General features: G+C 40.5%; 2 protein-coding genes across 2 annotated transcripts in view; one reads left to right on the top strand and one right to left on the bottom strand.

Moving 5' to 3' along the window:
• The window catches only part of rab12 (RAB12, member RAS oncogene family), a 10,215-nt gene extending 5,878 nt beyond the window's left edge, over window positions 1–4,337 (bottom strand). Inside the window, exons 1-2 of the mRNA XM_072440684.1 lie at window positions 3,941–4,337; window positions 1,787–1,847 (exon numbers count right to left, since the gene is read on the bottom strand). Coding sequence (XP_072296785.1) covers window positions 1,787–1,847; window positions 3,941–4,172 — 293 coding nt within the window. The 5' untranslated portion in view covers window positions 4,173–4,337. The remainder of the gene's footprint in view (window positions 1–1,786; window positions 1,848–3,940) is intronic.
• Window positions 4,338–6,646: 2,309 nt separating this feature from the next.
• The window catches only part of napgb (N-ethylmaleimide-sensitive factor attachment protein, gamma b), a 6,717-nt gene continuing 863 nt past the window's right edge, over window positions 6,647–12,500 (top strand). The window contains exons 1-11 of the mRNA XM_072440683.1: window positions 6,647–6,809; window positions 7,063–7,130; window positions 7,678–7,762; window positions 7,836–7,853; window positions 8,418–8,448; window positions 8,532–8,641; window positions 9,792–9,858; window positions 9,930–10,000; window positions 10,380–10,458; window positions 11,136–11,215; window positions 11,877–12,006. Of these exons, the coding sequence (XP_072296784.1) occupies window positions 6,754–6,809; window positions 7,063–7,130; window positions 7,678–7,762; window positions 7,836–7,853; window positions 8,418–8,448; window positions 8,532–8,641; window positions 9,792–9,858; window positions 9,930–10,000; window positions 10,380–10,458; window positions 11,136–11,215; window positions 11,877–12,006 (795 nt within the window). The 5' untranslated portion in view covers window positions 6,647–6,753. The remainder of the gene's footprint in view (window positions 6,810–7,062; window positions 7,131–7,677; window positions 7,763–7,835; window positions 7,854–8,417; window positions 8,449–8,531; window positions 8,642–9,791; window positions 9,859–9,929; window positions 10,001–10,379; window positions 10,459–11,135; window positions 11,216–11,876; window positions 12,007–12,500) is intronic.

Raw genomic sequence — 12,500 nt, 5'->3', positions numbered from 1 at the left:
GGCAGGCAACGAGGAGGCAAAACATAACAGAATACTTTTAGACAAAAAAACAAGTTAAAAAGAAGAAAATGTTAGTGATTAGCTTTGTTACGTTACCTTCAGTTAGTTTAGTCCTTTGAGTCTAATGAGACGCAGCAGATGAGACACAACAATGAGGTGAGGAAACATGGAAGACATTACCTGTAGTACGAGACGAGCAGTGGGAGCAGCAGTAGTAGTGGTAGTAGTAGCAGTAGTAGTGGTAGTAGTTTGGTGAATAAAAGGAAATGGAAGGATATTAGACAAGAAGGGACGTGATCTGGTGCCAGAAGATCTCACATGATCCAAATGTGATCTGCAGAATTATATTGTGATATTTTTGGATTTTTTTTTGCCTAGAATGTTCCACAGTCTGGAATTAGACCGGGTTTTTTTCACAGAGGGCCACATTTTGAAAGAAGTATAAAAAGGAGGGCCACATATTGAAAGAATTATAAAAAGGAGGGCCACAGAGAGTGCATTAATGTAGAGTCTGTGTCACATGTGTGTTATGGAGGTAATGTGTTTTTTTTTTTGCATTAAAATGTACTGTAATGTACTGTCATGTACTGTCGTGTACTGTCATGTACTGTCATGTACTGTAGTGTACTGTAGTGTACTGTAGTGTACTGTCATGTACTGTCATGTACTGTCGTGTACTGTAGTGTACTGTCATGTACTGTCATGTACTGTCACGTACTGTCACGTACTGTCATGTACTGTCATGTACTGTAGTGTACTGTAGTGTACTGTCATGTACTGTCATGTACTGTAGTGTACTGTAGTGTACTGTAGTGTACTGTAGAGTACTGTAGTGTACGGTCATGTACTGTCATGTACTGTAGTGTACTGTAGTGTACTGTAGTGTACTGTCATGTACTGTAGTGTACTGTAGTGTACTGTCATGTACTGTCGTGTACTGTAGTGTACTGTAGTGTACTGTAGTGTACTGTCATGTACTGTAGTGTACTGTAGTGTACTGTCATGTACTGTCGTGTACTGTAGTGTACTGTAGTGTACTGTAGTGTACTGTAGTGTACTGTAGTGTACTGTCATGTACTGTTTTGTAGCATTTAGATCTGGGCCAATTCAGCCGGAAGCCTGAGGGAAAACAAACATGGGTCTGACGGCTACATGAGGCCCCGGGTCATGGTTTGGACATGAAGACATGGTGCATCTTTAATACCATGTACGATCCAGCACCATGGTGACAGTATTTGAGTTTTGAGTCAGACGTCAGCAATTAGCGCCTTATTCAAGTCACAAGACAGGAACTGTGGCTCTCTAATCAGATTACAGAGCAGAACACAGGAACTTCTGAAGAACACATTTCATGCATTATTTGTCGTGTAGTTGTTGATGCTCTTGAGCACCTTTGACATCTCGTTTTACAGTGTAAAATGTCATCTATGTCTTGAAAACATTGGATTCAGTGTTTTACTGGCAGCGGTGGAATGAACCGTGAAAAACAAAAACACAAAACGAGTCATTAAAGTGGTCGATGCTAATACGAGCACAGTTTGACGAGTCTGCGGACGATTCATGCATTTAAGACCCCCCAGACCATCACAATGCTACTTTAGAGATTTCCCAGGCTCAGAGCAAGAGAACCTCGTAAACAGGATGATGAAACGAGCGCAACAGAAGAAAAACACGACTCCTGATGCGTTTATGACGATGTTATAATGTAAGTTTTGCGTACGAGTCCTTCAACCAAGTCCCGGTTAGCTCCTGGGCTAACGTTTTACACTGACAATAATTGACTCACCATATCTGGAGCCTGATCTTCTTCCCTCTCAACTCCACCGTCTTGATTTTGAAGTCTACTCCTGTGGGGGAAGAAAGAACAAACAAGAAGAGTTCAAAAACAGCCGTTTGTTTTGTTGCGAGATCGTCTGCGCGGCTAAATTAGCGATACCGTATTTTCCGGACTATAAGTCGCATTTCACGTGTTGGTTATTTTCACAACCACAAGAGGGCGCTCTAGGCTCTGAGCGACGCAGAAGAAGAATCTGCACTTCCTCTACCTCTGGAGTTTGTGGAGTGACACAGAGGAAGAAGAATTCAATGGATTTAGTGATTTGTATATGTTTTTTTTGTTCTCTATTATGCATTTTGTGATTCTCATTGTATTTATGTCTATGCAAGCTTCTTTGGATGATGTTACTTAAAGGTTGAATGGACGATTTTTTTTGGCCCAAATCTGAGTCTTATTTCCTCGTGGCGTGGACTGTCGATTGATACGTGGCAGGACTAATCATAAAACGAACCTACCGCTCACCTGCAGCCTCGTCAGGCTCGTCCCCACATTTTCGCGTGTCTAAGCGCCTGGATCTATCATAATATAGTTCCCTCAGTGTACGGGGCAAAATGAAGACGGAGAAAGACAGTTCGAGCTGACTCAGAAGAGACGGAAATCTACGGGAGACGAGAGATGCGATGTGATCCGTCGCGCTAATAAACAAACACACGTGTGTGTTGTATCAGTCCGCACGGGGGAGTGGCATGCGCACTCCCACCTGAGTTCTCAAATCGCCGAAAAATCGTCCATTGCGCCTTTAAAAGTTCTAGGACGTTTCTTTTGGTTTTGGTTCTGTCTTGTCCGCGCTTCGTCTGATCTGGTCCAGGTTTAGACTCACTTCAGACTGATTTTTAACTTAGTCCTGTGTTGATGTCATGCAGTTCTGGTTTGGACCTGGTAAAGTCCCGTTTTAAATCACAATTTGTCCGGTTTTAGTCACATTAAAGACTCGGAAGACTCCTGGTTACACATATTTTAGTGGCAAACTATTTCAGAGGTTAAACTTGGTGTGAAATGCTTAAGAACCACTCAGATAAAAGTGTTGTTATGCTCATAAATAAAGCATGTATTTCCACACTGTGCCATCACGATGCACTGACACGAGCAGTGACACGGGAATGACAGTTCAGCAGCTGCCAGACTATTTTAGGCCTGAGCACAGTCTGCGGTCACCGGGCTGTTTACACACAAACACACACCGGTGCCAGGCTGTTGTGTACATTAAATGCACCCGGGCTGTTTGTCATGTAGATAAAGTGGTTGTGTAATTATTATTTTTCTTCTTTAATTCTTTCTATCTTTCTTTCTTATTCTTTTTTTCACTATTATAATTTGTTTTGATATTTTTTTTCACAATTATATCATTATTTTGATTATTATAATTATTTTCATTATTATCATTTTTTTCCTCACTATAATATTTGTTTTCATTATATTCATCATTATTTATTTACAGGTCAGTTTAGTGTTCGTTACTGTAGGTTTTTAAAAATTCATAGAGGTAAAAATGCCTTATAAACAACAGGCTTCAAGGGTACTTTGAATTATTTTAGATTAAAAGGATTTGAATATGATGTTCTTTGTAGCGTACTATATTTTGCCAATATAGTAGTAAAACAGATTATACAGTAGCAGAACAATTACTTCTATTACAGTACATTGAGACCTTTTAAATACATTATAAATCAAATAAAAGTTGAAATATGACAACTGAGGTCTTCTAGACAGGGAATATTAACAAATAAAGTATATTTTAATGAAGATCAGTGGTTTAATAAAGCTGCAGTGTTTATTTTAAGGTATTTTTGAATGTGCTGCAGAATCTTAACAGACTCAATAACGATCAATTCTAAATGACATTACGATTAACGATGTCTCGAATAGTCGATTAATAGTTGCAGCTCAAAACTTCAAAACAAAACAGAAACATGTCTTGAACCACTGAATAAAAGCGTAATAAGTTTAAAAACACAGATAATTGTTGTAGCACCTTCTCTGTGTCGTGTGTACGGCTCGTTTGACAGTTTCATGTGATAGACGGAGCCGGGTTCGCATTTGCTCCAGTAAATAGACCCCTCCGCGCCACACAGACCGTCCCCGACACCGGCTCTCGCGGCTCACCTACGGTCGACTTGCAGGCTTCGCAGAACGTGTCGTCCGTGAACCGCTCCATGAGGCTGGTTTTACCCACTCCGCGCGCTCCGATGATGATGATCTGCAGCTTGAAGTCGGCGGGTCGCGGCGGCGCCTTTCTGCGGCGGGACTGGGCTCCCAGACCCGGGGACGAGCCGGCCGAGCCCCCGCCGCCCCCCGCCGCCGCGGCCCTGCGCGCGATGTCGAGCCTGTGGTCCATCACGAGCCGAGCATCAGGGACCACACCGAGGCGAGCGCCGAAGGGTCTGCGGCTCCTGCGGCTCCTGCGGGTTCACGGTGTCACAACTTTTGGACGTTCTTCTGCGGGAGTTTGTAAAGTTTGTCACACGCAGCGGAAGGTTGTTGTTCGGCCATTACGCCATGACGTCACCAGGGCCCCGCCTCGTTTGGTTTTGCTCGCCTCCTCGCCTCCTCGTCTCCTCGTCTCCTCCGCAGGAAACGGGTGAATATTGAGTGATGTGGCGAGGACTATTAGGCGTATCTTATAGTATAATTCTAGGACTTTTACATTAATGTCAGACCAACGTATATATTTTCAGATCAAAGTATTCAAAATAATGTAATTTGTTGTTGTTGTTGTTGTTGTTCTGATTCTGATTGCAGAGGTGGGAAGAGCAGTCTTAACATTTTATTCAAGTAAGAGTAAAGTTACTTCAAAATAATATTACTCAAATAGGTCCTTGTTGATGTCCAGGAACAACACTGTACAAAAAGATTCAGTTGTAGTTGTGTCCAGATTATTACAACTGTTTTTTTTTCTACAGTTACTCAAATAGAAATACAAAGTAGTGGTCCAAGAAATTACTCAAGTAAGAGTAAAAAGGTATTTGGGGAAACTATAACTCAAATAAGAGTACAGTTATTTCAATTAAAATATTACTCAAGAAAGAGTCAACATATTATGTTAAATTTCTTGAAGAAGTTGTAATGAAACTGAGGAAAACCCACCTCTGGATATTTGAACATAAGTTTAACAGTTTTAAGACCTTATGTCCACGCGTGGGACGCTGGACTTTTTATTTATTTATTCCCTTTTGTCCACATCTTATAAAATAAACCTCTGGAGCTGCTTTATCTGCTGTGCATGAAAATAAAGCTGTAAATCGCTTATTTCCAGACAAATCAATCATTCTGAGAAGCATCAGGGTCAGTTTATTCTCAAAACCCACACATAAAAAATACCCTAAGATAAAATAAAAGGGTAATAGGATTCTGCCTGGACACTTTGGCTTTATTACAAGTCACTAAAACTAACTTTTAGTGAATTTACCTTCAGCTTTTAAAAGAGAATTGTCAAAACATATATTTTCTCTCTGGCATTTTGACACAAACTGAGTCATTATATTGTTTATTAAATTTAATTGTATTTTAATTGATTGTATCTATGTATTATTGAACTTTGCTGTACAGCACTTTGGGCTTTTAAAGTTGTAAGTGTGATTTCTAAATAAATAAACATTGATATTGACCACATGTTAATTTTAGTGTCAATCCTCCAACACCAGCTCACTCATTTATATATTTAACAAAGAAAGTTTAGACAGAATCTAAAATCTGATTTCAGAGTCCAAAACTCCAGAGTCTCAGCTTCACAAAGGCTCCAGACAATGGTTTGTGCACCAGAAGTTCAGGAACAGCTTCAGTTTGAAATGGGGCTCATTTTTTCAGGCGTTTTATGAAAAATAAGCCCCAATCAAAAGGGTTTAATGTCACATATTTAACAAAACTGTCATGGTCCTGTTTCACATGTTTGATCCTTTGATGTGCTGCTCCTGCACTTGTGCTGTTGCAACAATACAACATCCTCAATGCCATCATCCAAATGAGGCGCAGCTAAACTCCATGGCACAGTTGATTGACAGCTGAGGAATGTAGGAGACGAGGGGAGGAAAGGAAGCGAGGACGGAGAATTGAGACGCGGCCCTTCAAACACTTCCGGTTCAATTCGTTTATGACAAGTAGAAGCTCTGGGGCAGCTTTAAAGTGGAACACGCAGCACGTTTTGCGTCAATTGTTCAATGTACTGTGTTAATAATATGTGTTTCCTTCATAAACTGTTATTGTAAACTGCAAAAGAGGTTGTGAAACGATTTGTCACATTTACCACATGCAGCATTTTACTGTGTTTTTCATACATAAATAACACAAAGCAAACTAAAGTTGAATGTTGTGTGCTTTTTGTCTTGACCAAACGACAATAAATAAAGTAAACATTCTTATTTTTTTACTAGCGGAAGTTGCGTTGAAGTAATATTTTATTTTGAAGGCTATTTTTTGTGGCTGAATGTTTTTTTTAATTTGAAATTACAGTGCAGCTTTCCGACTTATTTTTATTTAGTCACTCACAACGTTTATTTGTTTGTATATATCTTTAATTCCACCTCCTTGTCACATACATTATTACTAGCGGAAGTTGCGTTGAAGTAATATTTTATTTTGAAGGCTCTTTTTTGTGATTGTAGATTTTTTTGTATTTGAAGTTACAGTGCAGCTTCCCCACATATATTTATTTAATCACTCAACACGTTTATTCGTTCATACGTCTTTAATTCCACCTCCTTGTTACATAAATTTGTCCAACGCGCATTCAACACAACGCTTTTCCTCACTTTTCCGTCCCTCGCACGCCGCCGTAGTCTGCGCCAGCCCGTGACGTCACACACAGGAGGGCGGAGCTTCGCGTTAATCCAAAACACGGTCGAATCCGAATCCAAATCTCGGTCATATTTAGTCGCTTTTCGTCGCTCTCGCCGCGCCGATCGTTCACGCCACAAGACGCGATGGCCGCGCAGAAGATTAACGAAGCCCACGAGCACATCGCCAAAGCCGAGAAGAAGTGAGTTTAGTCATTTATTCTGCGTCTTTCCCATCAAAACCGCGTCAACGTTTCACTATCATTCAACGCGAGCGCGAGGCCACATCAGCTGACGTTATTATTATGTGGCAATTGATGTATTTCTGTGATGTTTTTAATGCATTAATTCTGCGTTTTATGATTGTATTACGAGCTAAAAACACGCGGAATGTTTAAACAGACGTGACGAGGCGTTTTTGTGGCGCTTTTTGATGAACCATGTCGTTCTTTGCAGCCTAAAAACGAGTCTGACCAAATGGAAGCCGGATTTTGACAGCGCCGCGTCTGAATACGCCAAAGCAGGTGGAGGATAAACACATGAATCTGGAGCTTTTAGAACGTTAAATGTGCAAAACGTCTGTGTTTGAGGAGGTGAAATGAAGCAGATCGTGACCTGTTTTCACTCTTTGAACTGGCATCAGATCTAAAGCAAGTCTAAAATAAACGTGTTTTTATTTTATTTCATGACTCATTTATTGCTATTTTATTAGTTTTTTTTATTATTTAAATTATTTATTGCTTCATTTTAATTCGACTTATTAATTGCTATTTTATCATTTTACAGTGTAGCATGTAGTTTCATCAGAATATAGTGTCGTAATCTCCTTTTTGAACAAACAAATAATGTATAGTCTTTAAAACAGGCTGTTATCATTCACATGTGGTTTTCGTTGGCCAAAAACACCTTCATTTTGTTCTTATTTGTTCTTATTTTGTAATATTTTGAGGCTATTTTGAAATCGCATCATGTTCTGCTTCACCTTTTCCTCCAGTTTTGGTGCTTAGGATGTATTTGTTTAAGTCTTTAAAGCGTCTACATGTTTTCTGACTAATTGACTTATGATTTTAGCCGTGTGCTTCAAGAATGCCAAACAATACGAGCAGGCGAAGGACGCTTACCTGAAGGAGGCCGAGTACCACACGGAAAACAAGACGTATCCTTGACTCTGTGTGTTTGATTTCATGTGAATGGTTTGACTTTGTAGTTTCCTTGACCTTTTCCCTCAGTCTCTTCCACGCAGCCAAGTAAGTCTTTCTGTGTGTTACAGCCCATGTGATTACTGTAGATCAGCGCTCCTCAACGTACATGTATATAGAGAATCCTATACATACAAATACTATAGGTGATGTAATTGGAGTGATTCAGAAATGTCTGGGTAATCTTTATCCTCCTGCAATCAAGACATATTTGCTCCCAAAATCCCTGTTTTCCCCAACGCCCAACATGAGCTCGCTGCTCGATATCGAGCTCTGTAGTTCTCCAAAGGCCATTTTAAAAGAAGTTAGACAGTGGTTTATAGCAGTGTTTTCAAAAGCCAAATGTATTTACTGCAACTTCTTTATAAAGTCCACTTGACAATATTTTTAATCAATAATATAACACAAATAAACATACATATTGTACATGTTTCAAACTAAAGATATGCATTTTTACAATTGAACTCTTCAAATAATCACTGGTGTCAGAGATGAAAACTGTCAGACAAAAGCCATACGTCTTCATTAAAGTTATAACTAATTCAGTACAAAAACACAGTGTGAGACGTGCTTGTCCACGGTGAGATGTCTGACACATGCTTCTCTCCTCAGGGCGATCGAGCAGGCGGGCATGATGATGAAGGTGAGTTCCATTACAGAAATACTATGAAAGCGTATGAATCCAGGCCGTGAAGGTAACACGAGCTCGTACCGTCTGCTCTCCAGGAACAAAAGAAGATGCCCGAGGCCATCCAGTACATCGAGAAGGCCTGTATGATGTACATGGAGAACGGCACGCCCGACACCGCAGCCATGGCTCTGGACCGCGCCGGGAAGTAAGACCACACACCGGCGACGCACACACCGGCGACGCACACACCGGCGACGCACACACCGGCGACGCACACACCGGCGACGCACACACCGGCGACGCACACACCGGCGACGCACACACCGGCGACGCACACACCGGCGACGCACACACCGGCGACGCACTATAAGGTGGTGGTGCAGTGGATTCGTCGGGCTTCACATTTGCTTGTTCGGTCCTAGTTTTGAGTCCAGTTTTGCCCTGATTTAGACTTGGTTTGGTCCAGTTCTAGTCCTGGTCGGATTCAGGTTTATTTCCGGGTTAAGTCCCAGTTTTGGTGTGTGTGTGAGTCTTTGTGTGTGGTGAGCGGCCCAAAAATGTGTTCCTGACATTTAAAAAAAAAAAAGAATGCGTTTAATTTAATGTATTTATTTATTTAAACAGATTTTTATATACATTTTTAATTATTATTTTTCAATTCAATTTGATATTTATTTTTTTCACTTTTTCACTTTGAATTTTCTTGAATTTTTACAGCAACCCTTTTAAAGCACAAAAAGTACTTATATTGACAGTAAGCTAAAACACTTCATGTAAATTAATTTACCCATAATGAATTGTTCATGTTTATCCTGCTTTTATGGTTAATGTCTCGCTAATTGTTTTAAAAATCAAGCCACAAGATTAATAATGTAAGTCTCTTTTTGGAAACAGTGCCACGCCCAAAGACTGACATCAGTCCTTTTCTTTTATCTTTTATATTTTGTTACTACTGGTTTCAGTCTTGTATTATTACAGTCTTTCTGCACGTCAAGTGTTATTGTTTTGGGAATAATTCATACATTTACATCGAAATGAACTAAATGAATAGCACATTTTGACAAATTACAGTCATTTGTCAAAACATTTCTATCTTTATTTGATCTTATCTTTTAAAATCAAATAAAAATGACCTTTTTCAATATTATTTTCCTGATCAAAACCTTCCAGGACAAACTCATGGCCATTTCTCACAAAAGAAATAGTCACATTCCTCCTGCTCCTGCTCCGAACACGTGAGGATTGACCGTGGAGCTCACAATTAAAAAGCTGAACATTGATGATTTAGAAATGACCGAATCTCAATCTCTTCTTAAAAACCCTGGTCCTTTTCTAAACGCCTCTGCCTCTGCCAGACTTATAGAGCCCTTAAACCTGGAGAAGGCGGTGGACTTGTACCAGAAAGCAGCCGGCGTGTTTGAGGTGAGTTTCCACGTCAAACCAGCTCCAGCTCGTCTCGTTCTGGTGTTGTTTTCATCCTGTTTTCGCCGCAGAACGAGGATCGGCTCAGGCAGGCAGTGGAGCTGCTCGGGAAGGCCTCCAGACTCCTCGTCCGGCTAAGAAGGTAAACGCAGCGTCAGAGTGTTGGGGGCGGAGTGTTGGGGGCGGAGTGTTGGGGGCGGAGTGTTGGGGGCGGAGTGTTGGGGGCGGAGTGTTGGGGGCGGAGTGTTGGGGGCGGAGTGTTCGGGGCAGGGCGTTCACTTCATTATTAATAGACTTTATTTGCAAATATTCTATATATTTGGAAGCCTTCATTCGCCATAATTCAACCTTTAATATGTTCTAAATGCATCTGGAAAGTCTCATGTGCAATACATTCGTTGACAGAAACATTGTTCTAAACTAATCACTACTTTAACTTAGTTTCATATTAACTAAATCATGAATTCATAATCATAATTCGTTTGCTACACCGTTATAATCTAATATCTCTGTGTTTTCAGGCTGGATGAAGCGGCCGCTGCAGTTCAGAAAGAGAAAAACATGTACAAAGAGATCGAGAACTACCCCACGTGCTTCAAGGTGTGTGTGTGTGTGTGTGTGTGTGTGTGTGTGTGTGTGTGTGTGTGTGTGTGTGTGTGTGTGTGTGTGTGTGTGTGTGTGTGTGTGTGTGTGTGTGTGTGTGTGTGTGTGTGTGTGTGTGTGTGTGTGTGTGTGTGTGTGTGTGTGTGTGTGTGTGTGTGTGTGTGTGTGTGTGTGTGTGTGTGTGTGTGTGTGTGTGTGTGTGTGTGTGTGTGTGTGTGTGTGTGTGTGTGTGTGTGTGTGTGTGTGTGTGTGTGTGTGTGTGTGTGTGTGTGTGTGTGTGTGTGTGTGTGTGTGTGTGTGTGTGTGTGTGTGTGTGTGTGTGTGTGTGTGTGTGTGTGTGTGTGTGTGTGTGTGTGTGTGTGTGTGTGTGTGTGTGTGTGTGTGTGTGTGTGTGTGTGTGTGTGTGTGTGTGTGTGTGTGTGTGTGTGTGTGTGTGTGTGTGTGTGTGTGTGTGTGTGTGTGTGTGTGTGTGTGTGTGTGTGTGTGTGTGTGTGTGTGTGTGTGTGTGTGTGTGTGTGCAACTGCATTAGAACTTCACCTATGCAAAGCCACCAGAGGGCAGCACTGACACGTGGTTTGGAGCTCATTCTGTGACTCAAACATGTTTGTCTCTGTGAATAATGCGACAGTGCAGTTGTTCTAACACTAATATTGTCCATGTTTGTCTCTTGTAGAAAACCACGGCTCAGGTGCTGATCCACCTTCACAGAGGAGACTATGTGGCGGCGGATAAATGTGTGCGAGAGAGTTACAGGTGAGTCTGAGGCACATGACGCCTTCAGGAATGAGTCAGGAACGATACAACTTTGTCTTGTTTGTCCATTTTTTGTTGTTAACATATATTCTTTTTTAATGTTCAGCCTCAACTATTACCAGGAAATATGTTTTAGTTGCTGCAGTGTGCAACTAAATAATCTGTGTGTTATTTGGTTAATAAAGATAATTATGATTTTTCGTGTCACAATATAACATGCAAAAACATTAATTATGACCATTTTAGAAGCAAAAATTGCAATAATAAAAGTAAACCTGCATGTAAAAAATAAATATAATATTCAGAAAGTTTAATTCGATAAAGCAATTTAAAATAGGGAAAACAATTTAAATGTTACTGTTAAATGTGGTTAAATGTTTCTTCTTACAATAATCACTAATACATCATAATAAATCATAATTCTTACATTTGGACACATTATCAGTTGAACTTTTGTTAAATCCAGACACATCATTCCCACCTACAAATGAACAAAGTCCCTTTATTAGCATGTTATTATTTACAACCAAATCATCTGAATTTCTGGTGGTTCTTGAGCCGTAACCGCGGCAACAGAGACGTGGAGAGTTCCAGAACGTCTCACTCGGGACGTCCCGGGTTAAGGTACGAGCGACTAAACCGTGTCCGTGTCGTCCCGCAGTCTCCCCGGGTACAACGTGAGCGAGGACTGCGTCGCCATGGAGACGCTGCTGCAGGGATACGACGAGCAGGACGAGGACCGAGTTTACCGCGTCTGCAACTCGCCTCTGCTCAAGTACATGGACAACGATGTGAGTCACACCACGAGACGCCAACACCAGCCAAAGGGTCCAGTGTTCAGGCTTTTAACAACTACATCACATACTGTAATACTTTTATACCACCTTTATACCACTTTTATACCACCATTATACTACTTTTATACCACTTTTATACCACCATTATACTACTTTTATACCACTTTTATACCACCATTATACTACTTTTATACCACCATTATACTACTTTTATACCACTTTTATACCACCATTATACTACTTTTATACCACCATTATACTACTTTTATACCACTTTTATACCACCATTATACTACTTTTATACCACCATTATACTACTTTTATACCACTTTTATACCACCATTATACTACTTTTATACCACCATTATACTACTTTTATACCACTTTTATACCACCATTATACTACTTTTATACCACCATTATACTACTTTTATACCACTTTTATACCACCATTATACTACTTTTATACCACCATTATACTACTTTTA

The sequence above is a fragment of the Eucyclogobius newberryi genome, unplaced genomic scaffold, assembly GCF_026437365.1.
Source record: "Eucyclogobius newberryi isolate DKJ021-1_F unplaced genomic scaffold, fEucNew1.0.hap1 SCAF_12, whole genome shotgun sequence".
Classification (NCBI taxonomy): Eukaryota; Metazoa; Chordata; class Actinopteri; order Gobiiformes; family Gobiidae; genus Eucyclogobius; species Eucyclogobius newberryi.
This window is presented reverse-complemented; position numbering and strand designations above follow the sequence as displayed.